General features: G+C 44.1%; 1 protein-coding gene and 1 long non-coding RNA gene across 4 annotated transcripts in view; one reads left to right on the forward strand and one right to left on the reverse strand.

Annotated features, from left to right (window-relative positions):
* The window catches only part of tekt5 (tektin 5), a 47,206-nt gene extending 40,502 nt beyond the window's left edge, over positions 1-6,704 (forward strand). For both annotated transcript variants that reach the window (XM_033040426.1, XM_033040427.1), the window contains exon 8: positions 6,283-6,704. In XM_033040426.1, the coding sequence (XP_032896317.1) occupies positions 6,283-6,586 (304 nt within the window). In that variant the 3' untranslated portion in view covers positions 6,587-6,704. The remainder of the gene's footprint in view (positions 1-6,282) is intronic.
* The window catches only part of LOC116985592, a 33,453-nt gene extending 18,787 nt beyond the window's left edge, over positions 1-14,666 (reverse strand). Inside the window, exon 1 of one of the 2 annotated variants that reach the window (XR_004415305.1) lies at positions 14,549-14,666. This is a non-coding gene — a long non-coding RNA (uncharacterized LOC116985592). Of the gene's footprint in view, positions 1-12,917; positions 13,090-14,548 lie in introns of those variants that run through there. The other variant, XR_004415304.1, reaches the window with a different exon arrangement.
* Between the last annotated feature and the right edge of the window lie 1,507 nt (positions 14,667-16,173).

The following is a 16,173-nucleotide window of genomic DNA, read 5'->3' on the forward strand; positions in this document are numbered from 1 at the left end:
CAGCAGTTTTGTCTACCTTCGATTTTCCAGCATCTGCAGTTCCTTCTTAAATGTTTCAGGCTGAAGTCCCTTTCAACTGTTCTGGAGTGGAACATGAACCTCCTACATTATACCCTGAACTCTAGAATATAGATCCATCGACTCGGAGGAGATACTGGGAAAGGGAAACACGAGCTGCCATGATACTTTGTTTTATGATACATAAGGACACGTAATGAGTAGGTAAATATTTTATGTAGGTCAACATTACATGGGAACTTGGGAACAATTTCTATCGTTTTTATATTGCTGGTTCGTGTTATTTAACATTAGTATTCTTCCATTTTTGTTCCTTATATAGGAAAGAGGCAGCCAGTTAGTTACTTGCAGCAATCTATTTCCCTCCTTTTTGACCAGTAGCCTCCCTTGGCTGAGTTTAGCTGATCCTTGTTATATTCTCCCTAGAAATAAGTAATCAAGAGTTTGCATGACAGATTTCATTAGATTATAGAACTTTCTTATCTTGTTGTTGAATTGAATTGAATTGAATTGAATGCCTTGATTGTCATTCAGACCTTACGGTCTGAACGAAATTTCGTGCCTGCAGTCATACTTACAATCATACAATAATAACAACAATAAACACAAATTAACACCACCACAGTGTATCCTCCAAGCACCTCCTCACTGTGGTGGAGGCAAAAATCTTAGGGCTGCAGTCTCTTCCCTCCTCTTCTCCCTCTGCGCTGAGGCGATTCCCCACCGGGCGATGGTACAAACAGTCCCGCGGCTCACCGAACCCCGCAACGGGCCGGCTCAAACACCGCGGCCCGGGGTGGTCGAAGCTGCCGCCCTCCAGTCCAACGGATGCAGCCGCTGGCCCGCGGCTCAACCCAGGACTCAGGTCATAGCCGCCAGAACGCCGTCCCAGCCACCGGAGCACCGTTCCAGCCCCGAGCCGGATCGCCCTCACGTGAGTGCCGCTCCTCCCTCGAGCTGGGCCACTCTGACGGGAGCGCCGTTCCTCCCTCGGGCTGGGCCACTCCGACGGGAGCGCCGTTCCACCACGGGCTGGGCCACTCCGACGGGAGTTCCGTTCCTCCCTCGGGCTGGGCCACTCCGACGGGAGCGCCATTCCTCCCTCGGGCTGGGCCACTCCGACGGGAGCGCCGTTCCACCTCGGGCTGGGCCACTCCGACGGGAGTTCCGTTCCTCCCTCGGGCTGGGCCACTCCGACAGGAGCGCCGTTCCACCCTCGGGCTGGGCCACTCCGACGGGAGCGCCGTTCCACCCTCGGGCTGGGCCACTCCGACGGGAGCACCGTTCCAGCCCCGAGCTGGGCCGCCCTCACGGGAGCGAGCCCAGTGCAAGTCCTGACAGGCTCTGCCTCCGGAGCCTCGAGGTCGCCAGCTCCGCCATCAGGCCTCAGCGCAGACGGAGGCAGAGAAGGGGGATACGATAAAAAAGTCGTATTCCCTCGAAGAGAGAGACAGCAAGCCCCGTTTCAACCCCCCCCCCCCACAAAAACAAAAACTAACTAGACAAAACGAAAAAAACCAACATAAAAAAGTAAAGACAAACGGACTGCAGGCGAGCCGCAGCCGTTTACCAGCGCCGCCACTTCCGGATGTTGCAATTAAATTAAAATTCTCAGCTCGTTGATCTCCATTTGAACTATTCACTTGGAGGAGCTTCTGAATGCAACATTTTTTATGAAACTGAATATTCTGAGTGTGGCTCCACCAAGTTATTACAGGTCCATCACCGATTTTCAAGCACCCTTCGTTTCAGAGCCTTTCTGGATTATCAGTTTTGCCAGAGCAGAGGTCGGGGCCTCAGAGGCTAAGATAGTGACCCCCAAAGTTGGTCTTGGAAGTCGGCCATAGGAACGGATCTGCTGGCTCCGGCCAAGCTGGAGTTTCAGAGGCCTGGCCGCAGGGGGCAAATTCGACCTTCCTATCAGCCGCGGAGGACTAGAGGAGGTCATGATAAGCCACCTCACCTGGTCAATGCGCCACATTTTTTTTGTGGGGGGTGGGGGGGGAGGGGGGTTCCAGGGGGTATTTAAAGTGCGCTTTTGTAATTTTTTCCGTATTAAAGGAGGTTCCAGACCACCATTTGCTACAAAATCGGTGGTGGACCTGCAACCTTCAGGAAGCTATCGCTATCGCTATCGTGTATTCGCTCAAGAAAACATTATGTCCTCTCCACTCCGAAATTCAAGCTGAGTCTCAGGGAAAAACAAGGCGAAGATCTTAAATAATACACATTCTATATTTTATAAATGCATTTAAGTTATTGTTCTATTGGTGAATCTCCCCTTATCAACACCCTAGAGTTTGCTATTGACCAGAAACACAACTGGAGCAGCCACATACATACTGTGGCTATCAGAATAGATCTGGCAGAGTATCCTGTGCTAGGTGATTCATGTCCTGATGCCCCAAAACGTTGTACAGCTATAAAGTACAAAGGAAGTATTGTATGTGAAGGTTTAAGAAGGAACTGCAGAGGCTGGAAAATCGAAGGTAGACAAAAATGCTGGAGAAACTCAGCGGGTGAGGCAGCATCTATGGAGCGAACGAAATAGGCAACGTTTTGGGTTGTCCAGATAGCCACGTTGCTTATTTCCTTCGCTCCATAGATGCTGCCTCACCTGCTGAGTTTCTCCAGTTTTTTTGTCTACTGTATGTGAAGGAATACTTCTACCTTGTCTGGAAAAGTAGATCAACCACCCCAGTTGATTCATCCAGGATTTAATTAGAACATAGAACAGTACAGCGCAGCAACGGGCCCTTCGGCCCACAATGTTTTTGTGCCGAACATATACCACCCTAAAACTTTTGTTCCAGGAATGTTTGCAGTTACTCTACTAGGGCCACTCTGACAGCATCTCCCAAACACACACACTCTCCTCCATCGAGAGCAAGGAATATAAACACATGGGAACACCACCACATACAGATTCAGAGCAACAGAGGGTCATAGTGGAAGAGGACTGATGGCCTCAACTTGCACCAGGAGAGATGCCATTCATTCTCATTGCTATACAGCCCCTCCTTCATGGGGCAGTTGTAGCGGCTCTAACTGCAGTGTCTCTCCCACCCCGTCATCCAGACCAGAGGAGCAACAGGTTGAGAATCAGTTCTCCCTTTCCTCTGGTGCAACGTATACATCAGAGTAGCACAGCTTTGTAGGCTATGAAGAACAAGTGAATATGGAAACTATTGGCCATTCTTTCCAGCCAAGTGTTTTGATGCAAGAGTGGATTGTAGATATAAGTACCAATGGAACTCAGTGTTCTGTGGATTGCAACATAAGGGTGACCTCACGCCTTGTGGAGAGCCTCCTAGTCTAGACTCCAGCTTGGCTGAAATGATGCACACCACTATTTCCTTGGACCACAACATCATATCCTCCCTTCAGATGTGAGATAATATCTGCAAGATTATACCCTCCTCGGGAAAGGCTAGACAGTGGCGTATTGAGTTTGAACTCCTTATTAATATTGTTACAGCTGTCTGGAGGAAGATGGCAAGCAGCTAAACTCGAATCAACCGTGAAACACACGAATGTAGAATTTAACCGATGGGCTATTGTCAGTGGTCTTAACTAGAGTTGACTACAGATCGTACTGTGATATCAAATTTTGCAATGACAAATATAGGCTAGACCAGAACTGGCGATAAACAAAGGAATTGCAATTGACTGCTCAGGTTTGCTGAAACCTGGCAACAAGGGAGAAAAGTGCTTTAAAAATGGTTCGAACACACACTCAAAATACCATAGAGAAGCGAGTGGACACTCGGTTGTAATTATTGCACTTTTAGTACTAGAGTTTAATGTTTTCGCTCAGATCATGTTTTTTTTGTAATTTTATCAGTGTGTTTAAAAAACCAAATTTCTGGTAATTTAAAAAATTATTATAAAGTGCAATTAAGTAGATATTGTTATTAATATCTCAAGGCATTAAAACTTACCAATGTCTACTGTGTTATCATTGTTACACCACTGACTAACACATCCCTCAAATAAATTGTCTGTAATCTATGTGAAGATTTTGAAAGCCTTGCAAGGCATTCGTAAATCAAAGACAATGAAAATGTAATTTCTGCCTAGTTAATCTTTATTGCCAGCACAGATTAATCAGTTTAAATAATATATTTTTCACGCAGATCTCTGGAGGGTTACTTTCCATTTTATATCAATTAAAACAAAAAAAGGTTGCAGGTCTCATTATATCTTAATTGCTGTGTACTGCATCTTTGCTGCACCTCTATCTCACGCCTTCTGTACAAATATTAATGGTAGCCCTTAACCTTGTACCAAAATGGAAAGCAAAGTAAATATTGCTGCTTTTAAGAAATGAAAATCCCAACAAAAGGGGCAATTTGGCTGAAATGATAAAATACTACCATGGGTAAATATCCCCCAACAAAATGTCTTCCATACAAGATTTACTATAGTGATATCTAATAAATTTACATCACAAAGTTATCCACTGCACCTTGCAAACACAGCAGGTGATGAACAGATATCTCTAGCAAACCAATTCACTTTTAACATTTTTTCCAGCAGTTTCTTAGTTAGATTGTACCTGGAGATTGGGGGGTATCTGTTAAATTTCAGGGGTTGTGACTAATCATCAATAACACATTATTTCAGTTTTCCAAAGGCACATTTCATTTTTTTTCCCCCAAAGCGGGTAGTTTAAAAAATATATAGTTTTGCAGAAGCTTATAGGAAAGTCTGCACACTTGCCTCATCAATTAACTCAATAGCAATTAACACGCCCTTGTCAAAATTTAAAATCCCATCTTCTCGTATTTCAATAAATTCAGAACATAGACAAGTAAGAACAGGCCCAGTTTCAAATTTGGACCTGTAGTATTCAGTGTTGGAAACATACAAACTGCAGAATGTAAACAACAAAATGTATTCAACAGTCAAGGATGTTTTAACCACTAATAATGTGGTGCTTCAATGTGCAGAGAATAGTGCACTTACAAAGTCGTCCACACCTACTATATATTAATGGACTTCTGCACACACCAACTAGAGAGCGGTCCAGAACTCCCATCTACCTCATTGGATACCTGCAATGATACCTTTAATCAGACTTTACTGGACTTTATCTTGCACTAAACATTATACCCTTTATACTGTTTAAGAAGGAACTGCAGATGCTGGAAATTCGAAGGTAGACAAAAATGCTGGAGAACCTCAGCGGGTGAGGCAGCATCTATGGAGCGAAGGAAATAGGCAACGTTTCGGGTTGAGAAGGGTCTGAAGAAGGGTCTCGACCCGAAACGTTGCCTATTTCCTTCGCTCCATAGATGCTGCCTCACCCGCTGGGTTTGTCCAGCATTTTTGTCTACCCTTTATACTGTATCTTTACACTGCAGACTGCTTGATTATAATCATGCATAGTCTTTTCGCTGACTGGAGAATGTGCAACATAAAGCTTTTCATTGTACAGCGGTACATGTGACATTAATAAACTAAATGAATTTGGACTTTGGAAAAATCCAGTTCTAATGGATTGGAATTGCATTCGAGGTACATGGGTTGGCAAATCAAGACCATCTTGTTAAGGTCCTATTATGGATCAATGCTGCCTTTGCATACTACTGCTTTTCAGTGATGACACTCACACCAGATTTATAGGTTCAAGCTACAGAAATTTAAAAAATAGACCAATGACCACACCAGAGCAGTGTTGAGGGAGTGGTACATAGCTGGCAGCATCACTTTTCAGGTGAACAAAGGGGTGAAACTTTCCCACAGATAGATGAGAGTGGGGAAATTAAAATTACATTCAGACCAATCGTAGTCCTAATAAATGGCAGAGCAGGCTCATGAGGATGAATTCCTAATTCATACATTTCTATAATATAATAGACTGGGGTCACACCTGCTTTCTCAAGCTGATGTAAAGGTTCACAGAAATTAATTTCAAGCACAGTTGTTCTCCCCAGTGTCTTGGTCATTTTGTCACACGTCATTGTTGGAACTAATTGCCTGTTCATTAACTTATTGCTGATTACGTGATGTTCGGTTGCTAAATTTCCTATATAACAAGGACTTTATTGGTCATAAAGTCCTTTGAGATAGCCTGAGGTCGCAAGAGGCACGATTTAAACATGTGATTTTGTCCTTGGTGTAGTTCCCTTGCTGAGGGGCACAAACAGTGAATTTATCCAGAGAAAAGGTCACACCTTTCAACCTCCCCACGAAACAAAATGGTGAAACTCACTCATTGCATTACCCACAGTTTATAACATTATTTCTTTTCCTGTCTAGGTTGGTCTGTGAAGTGTACACCATCGATGCAACTATACAAACACTGAAACAACGTCTACAGGAGTCTCAAAATGCTCTGCAACTTCTGGTCCAAACCAAGTCCGTCCTGGAGTATGACATCGCGGTGAAGGCCAACTCGCTCTTCATTGACCAGGAGAAATGCATGGGGATGCGCAGAACCCTTCCCAACACACCGCGCCTAATTGGCTGCACTCAACTGAATGCAGGCCACTATTGCGCCCGTCCACCCCCCGAAATGAAACCTTGCAACTGCGGTTGCAAAGGTAAAAAGAAAGTTACTTAAATTAATTAAAACAATGAAGCCTAAGGGCTTCAGATAAGTGCATGCTTTCGTCTGTTTCAGAAAACAAGGCCTAACTATTGTGGCAAAATAAAATAAAGAGAATTGGTGGTTTAACAAACATGTTCGCATTTAGAGTGTTTCCTTCAATTTAGAGTCAGCATTGGCATTTTATTAACTTATTGCTGTCTGAGCTGCTGAGCTACTCCAGCACTTTGTGTTTTGCATAGGACTCCAGTGTCTGCTGTCTACAATATCTATAAACCCATATCTTTCCCAATTTCAAAACACGTATGGACCCAAAGAGTTCATTGTCGCTGTGTCAACGTCACGGTAACACTATGGTGGGAAAGCCTTTGGTACACAGACTTTGAGCATTCAGGAAAACCCCACCTTAAGGCAACTGCGCATAGATGGAGAACTGATGCTATTGTTTTCTACCCTATTTGATCAGTTTCAATCAATTTAGGCTTAATGATTATTGGGGGGCAGAGATACTCTGGAAATCAAGGCCAGCACATCTTGTTTTCCCCCACTTGCGTGAAAGGATGTGTATTATAACCAAACTGGCTTCCTATCAAGTTATGGGTAGTGTGAACTGGACCTGAATAATGAATTTATTCTTAACAAAAAAAGACCATACATTTTAGCAAAGAAAATCTGAAGAGAATGTCTTGCTGAAACTAAATCTCTGGGTTTAGATTGACTCCATTGTGCTACAGCTTTAGAATTTGCTCTTAGCTAGTTATCCAATAATACTGAAACTACATAATCTCCCTGCAATTTCCTTCCGATTGTTGTGTCAGAACCTAATGGTCATCAAGCTGCTTGTCTTTGAATACTAATTAATTCTACTTTGGTTTGAGAGGATGTAAGTTCACACATGTGCTACTTTTCTTGGCAGAGTGAAAATTCACATAAATGGATTTACATATTTTTGCATACCAGCCATATAAACATTGTATCTATTGGAGTACGTCAGACGCTAGGGGTTCTGTGGCAGATAGCTTGCATTCTGGTCCTCCAAAACGTCTCCCCATCCACACAACACAACTCTGAACCCTCGGAAAGCGCCTGGACCTGATGGTATACCCGGTTGTGTTCTAAAAACCTGTGCAGACCAACTAGCTGGAGTTTTTACGGACATTTTCAACCTCTCACTTCTGAGGTCTGAGATTCCCACCTTCTTTAAAAGGGCATCAATAATACCGGAGCCCAAGAAGAGCAAGGTGTCGTGCCTCAATGACTATCGACCAGTGGCACTAACGTCTGTGGTGATGAAGTGCGTTGAGAGATTGATTATGGCGCATATCAACTCCTACCTCGACAAAAACCTGGACCCACTGCAGTTCGCTTACCGCCATAACAGATCAACAGTGGATGCGATCTCGCTGGCTCTCCACTCCGCTCTGGACCACTTGGACAACAAAACTCATATGTCAGGCTGTTATTCATTGATTACAGCTCGGCATTTAATACAATCATCCCCTCCAAGCTGGTTACCAAGCTCGCAGGACTGGGTCTCTGCGCATCCCTCTGCAATTGGATCCTCGACTTCCTCATCCACAGACCACAGTCTGTCCGTATTGGTGGAAATGTGTCATCCTCGATAACAATCAGCACGGGAGCAGCTCAAGGCTGCGTGCTCAGCCCCCTGCTTTACTCACTCTATACTCATGACTGCGTAGCCGGACATAGTGCGAACTCCATCATCAAGTTCGCCGACGACACAACTGTTGTGGGACGTATCACTGATGGGGACGAGTCAGAGTACAGAAGTGAGATCGACCGATTGACCAAATGGTGGCAGCACAATAACCTGGCTCTCAACACCAGCAAAACCAAGGAACTGATTGTGAATTTTGGAAGGGGTAGGATAGGGACCCACAATCCCGTTTATATCAACGGGACGATGGTGGAAAGGGTAAAGAACTTCAAATTCCTGGGCATGCATATTTCCGAAGATCTTTCCTGGTCCCAGCACACTGATGCAATTATAAAGAAAGCACATCAGCGCCTCTACTTCCTGAGAAGATTACGGAGAGTCGGTATGCCAAAGAGATCTCTCTCGAACTTCTACAGGTGCACAGTAGAGAGCATGCTGACTGGTTGCATCGTGGCTTGGTTCAGCAACTTGAGCGTCCAGCAGCGGGATAGAATGCAGAATGTTGTGACCACTGCCCAGTCCATCATCGGCTCTGACCTCCTCACCATCGAAGGGGTCTATCGCAGTCGCTGCCAGCATCATCAAGGACCCACACCAACCTGGCCACACACTCATCTCTCTGCTGCCATCAGGTAGAAGGTACAGGAGCCTGAAATCTGGTATATCCAGGTTCAGGAACAGCTTCTTCCCCACAGCCACAGCTATTAAACACGCCATTAAACAAACTCTGAACTATAACAGCCTATTGCACTTTATCTGTTTATTTATGTGTACAGATGCAGTTTGTCACATGTACTAAGTAAGGGGTTTGCAAGATATTCAAACAGTTCAGACATATATGCTATATAGACACACTGAACTGTTCTGTATTTATGCTTACTATATTCTTGCTGCAGCAAGAAAGAATTTCATTGTCCTATCTGGGACACATGACAATAAACTCTCTTGACTTGACTTTTGACTTGGAGCGTGAGGGGCCCCTTTTCACGCCTCAATAAGTATGTGTATCTGTACACTGTGAATGGCTCAATTGTAATCATGTGTTGTCTTTCCACTGACTGGTTCGCACACAACAAAAACTTTCCACTGTAGCTCGGTACACGTGACAGTAAACTAAACAGTTCCAATACCATCGAGAAACGCACCAGAACACAATCTCCATGTACACCCATTCTATCTCTGTTGCATCATGTACTGCCTCTCCTAATGGAGTTGTCCGTAATAACATTGGCAAAGCTTCATTTACTGTCACGAGAGGCAGCTAAAGTAAACATTCCTTCATTCAAAAGACATTGGACATAAATATTTATAGGAAGGGGTTGAAGCGATATGGGCAAATGCAGGCAAATGGACCAGCCCAGAATGCCAACTTGGTCAGTATGGGTAGGGCCTGTTTCCATGCTGTATAGATGTATGATTCTAGTAATACCAATTTTCTACTCAATGTGTCCTGTGCCAACAAATGACTATTTGTGGGAATTATTTAAATGTATGTAGGTTTGTCACATGTACTAAGTAAGGGGTTTGCAAGATATTCAAACAGTTCAGACATATATGGATACAATCAGTTCAAACGCAATTACAATAGGGGAAGATACAGAGTACAGAATATACTTCTCAGCATTGTAGCACATCGCTAAATTCAATGTCCTTAATGGGGTAGCGGTAAATCAAAGTAACTTAGTTTATGGAATGTTTCTGCCAGAGAATAAAGCTAATCCATCTATCTGGGATGGGTTACAAGAAGTGGGAAGGCTCCCTTCTTGCAGACTTAATGTTTTTTTCCCACCAATCTCATGATACCTTTGTAGGGTTTTTCTAAATATATGCTGAAGCATTGGCCTCTTAATTGAAATGAAAGAAAGGGCAGCTGAAGGTGTTAGTCCCAGTGAAAAATCATTAGTTACTTTGGGACCCACCTCTCTCACTCTACATTGCTCTTATCTCAACTGTGGCCCGAAGGAAATTAAATCCAAGATCTGTGTGTTATTTCTCAATGCTAGCAGTTGTGCATAATCAAAGGAGTTTAATTGTTATATGTACCGACCAAAGAACAATGAAATGTCTTACTTGTAACAGTATAACATGCCTGTGAACGCAATATACCTAGATAATATATAATAAATTCAATAAATTGATAACTACAATATTAGTGCAAAAAAAAAAAACCCAACATCCTTGGTGCAACCAAAGATTGAAGTCCATAGAGGTTAATAGTCGAGGTCAATGATGTGTAGTGCTCAAGAGTCTGATGGTTGTTGGGGAAGAAGCTATTCTTGAACCGGGTGGTCATGGTTTTCAGACTCCTGTATCTTCATTTTGATGGTAGGAGTGAAATGTGAGCATGTTTTAGGCTGTCTTTTAAGGCAGGGCCTTCTGTAGATCCCTTCAATGGTGAACGATCAAAGGCTACCTAGGAGCAATGCTAATGCAACAGAACATATTACTCAGAACAAATAAACAGATGCAGGTCCTCCCCAGGGTTACCAATACACGATTCATGGACACCATCCACTGTGTACCTAGGTGGTGTTGCAGCTGGGTTCATTAAGGGTGGTGGTGAATATTTCCTTACATTCCCATGTTGTGCCTTGTCGATGGGGCAAAGCTTTGGAGAGCCAGGAAACAAACCAAACTATAGAATACCCAGCATTTGTGGGGCTGGCAGGGTGGATGGAGATGCATATATTGGCTGTTTCGGGGATGCAGGCATCTTCTGCCAGGTGGAAACAGGGAACTTCTTCATGCCTTCTCTTTCTACCCACCACCTCTACCCTAAGTCTTAATAGCCAGGGCCTTGATTGACCTGACCAAATTTGGGAGCACTGAGCAGACCTAATCAGTGAGGCCACTGCAGGCTGCTCTCCTCATGCCTGCTCGCTCTCCTGTCACAGCTGTGTCTGTGATCCTCTCCCCGACAGTGTTTTGATCAATTCTGACTTACGAACAGTTTGGCTTATGAACAGTTCTCATTAATTAATTCCAGCCATAATCTGAGCCCTGCTTGTAAAGCATAAGTCTTGTTTTATGCACTCTTAGAGATCCTTGGCTATTTCCTCTGTGTTTATACAATGGATTCTGAAGGCAGCTTATTAAAATAACTGATGTATACTAACTGATATATTGGAAATATGAACTTTCTGCTACTGCAATGTTTAATTAATAGTACTTTCAGTTTATAATATTGTAAGACCTCTTGGTTCTTCCACTATGTTATAGAATCAGCTGTCATATTATGAAATTCTGCACCTCCCAGAAGTTCTTGTCAGGAAAATTACTCCATGGTAAGATTAAGTTAATTGGATTTCATTGGTAAGGTGACTGTGGCTGTTATACTTTTGAGTCAATTCATTTATTTATATATCAGTCACAAGATGTCCTGATATTATTTAGGGTAGTCCATTTACCATTTATATGTGAGATCTCCTGTGCAATATGAGACTGTTCATAATTGCATAATGTAACATGATGTGGAGATGATTGTCAGTGTGTTTGGTCGGAGTGCAGACCTCTTGGTACTGCATCTCATAATATACACCTCCAAATAATGAACACTTTTCCTCATAAACATGCCAGTCGCTGCCAACATGTGAAACCTCATGATCACCTGTCATCGTGCACTATTAACATAAACATTGCCCTAAACCATAAACATTACACCTCAATATAAACATACCACATAAGGTCACAAAGTGCTGGAGTAACCCAGCAGGTCAGGCAGCAGCTCTGAAGAACATGGCTGGGTGACGTTTCTGGTTGAGACCATTCTTCATTCTGAAACTGGGTGAGAGATTGCAACCATCACGTGGTACGCCCTGTTTCGACGAATGCAATCAACCCGGCGTCCACAATCAAATAAGATAAAATAGAACAAGTTGTTCTTCAACTTTAGGCTGTGCACTCCATACGCAAGAAGAAGATACTGAAACGTCTTGGTTTGTCAGTCTTAAGAAGGGTCTCGACCCGAAGCATCGCCTATTTCCTTCGCTCCATAGATGCTGCCTCATCCCCTGAGTTTCTCCAGCATTTTTGTCTATTTCTATAACCACAATAACTTCCAAAAAACATAAACAAACCTTTCTCTATAAACAATGCACCTCACCATAAACATCAACCTTCATTTTTTTTTTTGCATACAGCTTAGCAAGACGATCACTGGACATATTAAGCACAATCCTCTGGTTAGTACAGAATGGACAGAACAGCCCATTGAATCTATATTTCACTGTACCTAGGCACGTGTCAATAAAGTATCATTGAATTGAATCAACATGAACATCTCTCTTCACAGAGAGCTGCTCCCACCTATAATACGTTGTCACCGTAAACACTGTCTCTCAATATAAACAGCATAAACTACGAAGGGCAAAATCAAGTGCAGCAACTCTGTGGCTGCAGAGAATGAAAATGCTATGAAAGGGCCTGTGTGTTTGCACGCCTGCAGAAAGGTGGTATGAATTCCTTACACTAAATACAAAATGCCTTCCAGTATTTGGAAAATATGACTCATTTCCTGGCAGTGTGACCCCCCCCCCCCCCCAGACTTGGCAGTGCCTGTACCTGTGGGGCCTCAGTCCAGCTGTTGTTACAAAGCCCTGAAGAACGCAAACTATGGTACTATGGAGCAGTACTATGGAGCATCTGTGTTTGGTTAATTTGCGCAATTACCTTTGTGGAAGGTGTTGATTTACCGCAAATGATAGAAAGATGGGTTTGCCCTGATGCGCTGCTGTAGGGAGACGACAAACACTTTGTTACTGGCCTCTTGCAACAAAGGCAACACGCCAGTTCGATGCCAGACACCTCCAGGAGATTCAAATTAAAATTCCTTTGCAGTGGAGGCGACACAAAGGGCAGAGCAGCGAGGTCGCGCGCGCTCACGAGGACAGCACAGTGGACAGAGCAATGGCACCCTGGCAATGCATTGGCTCGCGTGCCCGCGTACAGCACACACAAAGACAATGCAGCTGTGCTCGTGTCCGCGCTCACACGCAAAGACAAGGCAACGGCTCGCGTGCCCGCGCAGACAAAGACAATGCAGTTGTGCTCGTGCCCGCTCACACACACACAAAGACAATACAGCGGGGCTCGTGCCCGCGCACACACACACAAAGACAATGCAATTGTGCTCGTGCCCGCGCGCGCACACAGTGACACAGACAATGCAGGGGTGCTCGTGCCCGCGCACACACACACACACACACAAAGACAATGCAATTGTGCTCGTGTCCGCGCGCACACAGTGACACAGACAATGCAGTTGTGCTCGTGCCCGCGCACACACACACAAAGACCATGCAGTTATGCTCGTGCCCGCGCACACACAGTGGCACAGACAATGCAGGGGTGCTCGTGCCCGCGCACACACACACACACAAAGACAATGCAGCGGGGCTCGTGCCCGCGCGCACACACACAAACAAAGACAATGCAATTGTGCTCGTGCCCGCGCACACACACAGTGACACAGGCAATGCAGGGGTGCTCGTGCCCGCGCACACACACACACACACAAAGACAATGCAGTTGTGCTCGTGCCCGCGCACACAAAGGAAGAGCAGCATCTCGCACACGCGCGCGCACAAACACACAGATAATGAAGGGCGCGCGCACACAACACGGGAAAAGTCCCAAGCTTTTGTATTCTTGATCAACGTGCCTTTTTCCCATCTCAATCACACTCCATAGAATGATCAGCCTGCATTGAAATAGCAAGAGGTTATTGAGCTAAATTTGCCACTGATCGAGTTTAAGAAACTAGGATAGTTATGGTGTCAGGGGAGAAGGCAGGAGAATGGGGTTAGGAGGGAGAGATAGATCAGTCATGAATGAATAACAGAGTAGACTTAAATGTTGGATTAAGAAATGTTTAAGAAAGAACTGCAGATGCTGGAAAAATCGAAGGTAGACAAAAATGCTGGAGAAACTCAGTGGGTGAGGCAGCATCTGTGGAGCGAAGGAAATAGGCGATGTTGCAGGTTTCATAGATGCTGCCTCACCTGCTGAGTTTCTCCAGCATTTTTGTCTACCTTCGATTTTTCCAGCATCTGCAGTTCTTTCTTAAACACAGCGGAGTAGACTTGATGGGCCGAATAGCTTAATTCCAATCCAATCGCCTATTTACACTGCCATGTGGGGGGAAAGAGCCAGAATATGAAAATGCAAAGAAATATTTGCAATTATGTTGGGCTTCAGGAGTTAAAAGATTCCTAAATGGCTCGACAGTGTAGGGAAAAGTACAGTTATGCACAAAGAAACTACCTCACTTACAAAATAAATATTTATTAAGATTTACTTACTTTGAAATTCTCTTCTCAGGATCTAACTCTACTTCACACCTGATATTCCTATCAATGTCAAGGTTCAAAACAAATAGTCAGTGAATAAGTGACTGTGTCAGAACATAACCTCATTTCAATTAGGTCCTCATTCTCCTGGTTGAGAAATTAAATGGTTTGTTAAAATGGTTTATCTTGCAAAAGACCCACCCGTGTGACGAGGTCACTGCGAGCATTTTAACCCCTAAATATTTCATTCTTGTCAGGAGAGAGATATAAATGTGTGACCTCTGGGCAGAATCCATCTAAAGTACAATGGGTTGTACTGGCAGCCATCCAGCATGTTACCCTTGGGACCAAATTAAACTGATGAACACCACTTATTGCCAAGTTTCATTCATGAATCCGCACCACTCAGCAGAAGGTGGAGACAAGCTGAAAATCAAACTCATCTCAGTTCTGCCATCCGCTCTCCGCAACTCGATTCACCACTGAGTTCAGCAAAGGAACAACTATCTGCCGGAGAGAACGTCCTGATACAGCATGCATCTGGAAGCTTTATTTATCAGTATTTATCAGATTTACTTATTAGTCTTTCTAATTAAATCTATTTTAGTTTTTTTTCACCTTCATTGTTTAAGTCTATATTGTTACATTTTAAATTGTTAAAGACATTGTTAAATGTCTTTAAATGTCTCTGAGACTCAGGGTTTCTGGGGGGTGAGTGTGGTGGGAAAGGGAGGGAGGGGGGGGGGGGGGGCTGAGGGGTGTGGGAAAGGTGAGAGGGGTTGGAGCCTCAGAAAACATTGGCTGAAAACTGTTCATTGTCTGGGGCACACACGTGTGTGTGTGTGTGTGTGTGTGTGTGTGTGTGTGTGTGTGTGTGTGTGTGTGTGTGTGATACTGCCCGTGTGTGGGTGTGGGAATCGTCACACCATCTGTATGCGTGCATGCGTGTGTGTAAGTATGAGGATCATTACACTGCGCTCGTGAATGTGTGAGTGAGCATCATCATACTGCCCTTTGTGAATGCGTGTGTGTGAGAGCAGCATCGTGCTGCCCTTCGTGTGTGTGTGAGTGTGAGGATTATCACGTTGCCCTTGTGAGTGTGTGTGTGAGAGAGAGAGTGAGCATCACCACACTACCCATGTGTGTGAGTGTGAACACCACTACAATTTCTTTGTGTACTTTTGCCCACACTGTCGAGCCATGTAGGAATCTTTTAACTCCTGAAGCCCGATATAATTGCAAATATTTCTTTTCTTTTTCATATTCTGGCTCTTTTCCCCCACACAGCAATGTAAATGAATAAATGCACTCCATTACCACATGTGACCACACTTCCTATGAATAAACTAAGCACAAGCCAAGCACACACTTTCTCAATTCCTTCAGGGATTAACAATAGGGAGTGGAAGCCTAATCAGTTCCAGAATAATGCCCTTACAAAAAATAAAGGTTTGAAATAATGGAATGAATGTGGCATGTGCTATGTACCACCCAGATATGATCAGATCTGAGGTTCCAGCTTGTTGTTCAGTTCCAGTGATTAAGAATGAATGAGTGCAGAATGAGCTGGCAATGTGTCAGAAACTGAGACTCAAATGTAATTCTGTCTGGCAAGCTTCTTCACTGGAGGTTTGGAC

The sequence above is a fragment of the Amblyraja radiata genome, chromosome 22 (genome assembly GCF_010909765.2).
Source record: "Amblyraja radiata isolate CabotCenter1 chromosome 22, sAmbRad1.1.pri, whole genome shotgun sequence".
Lineage (NCBI taxonomy): Eukaryota > Metazoa > Chordata > Chondrichthyes > Rajiformes > Rajidae > Amblyraja > Amblyraja radiata.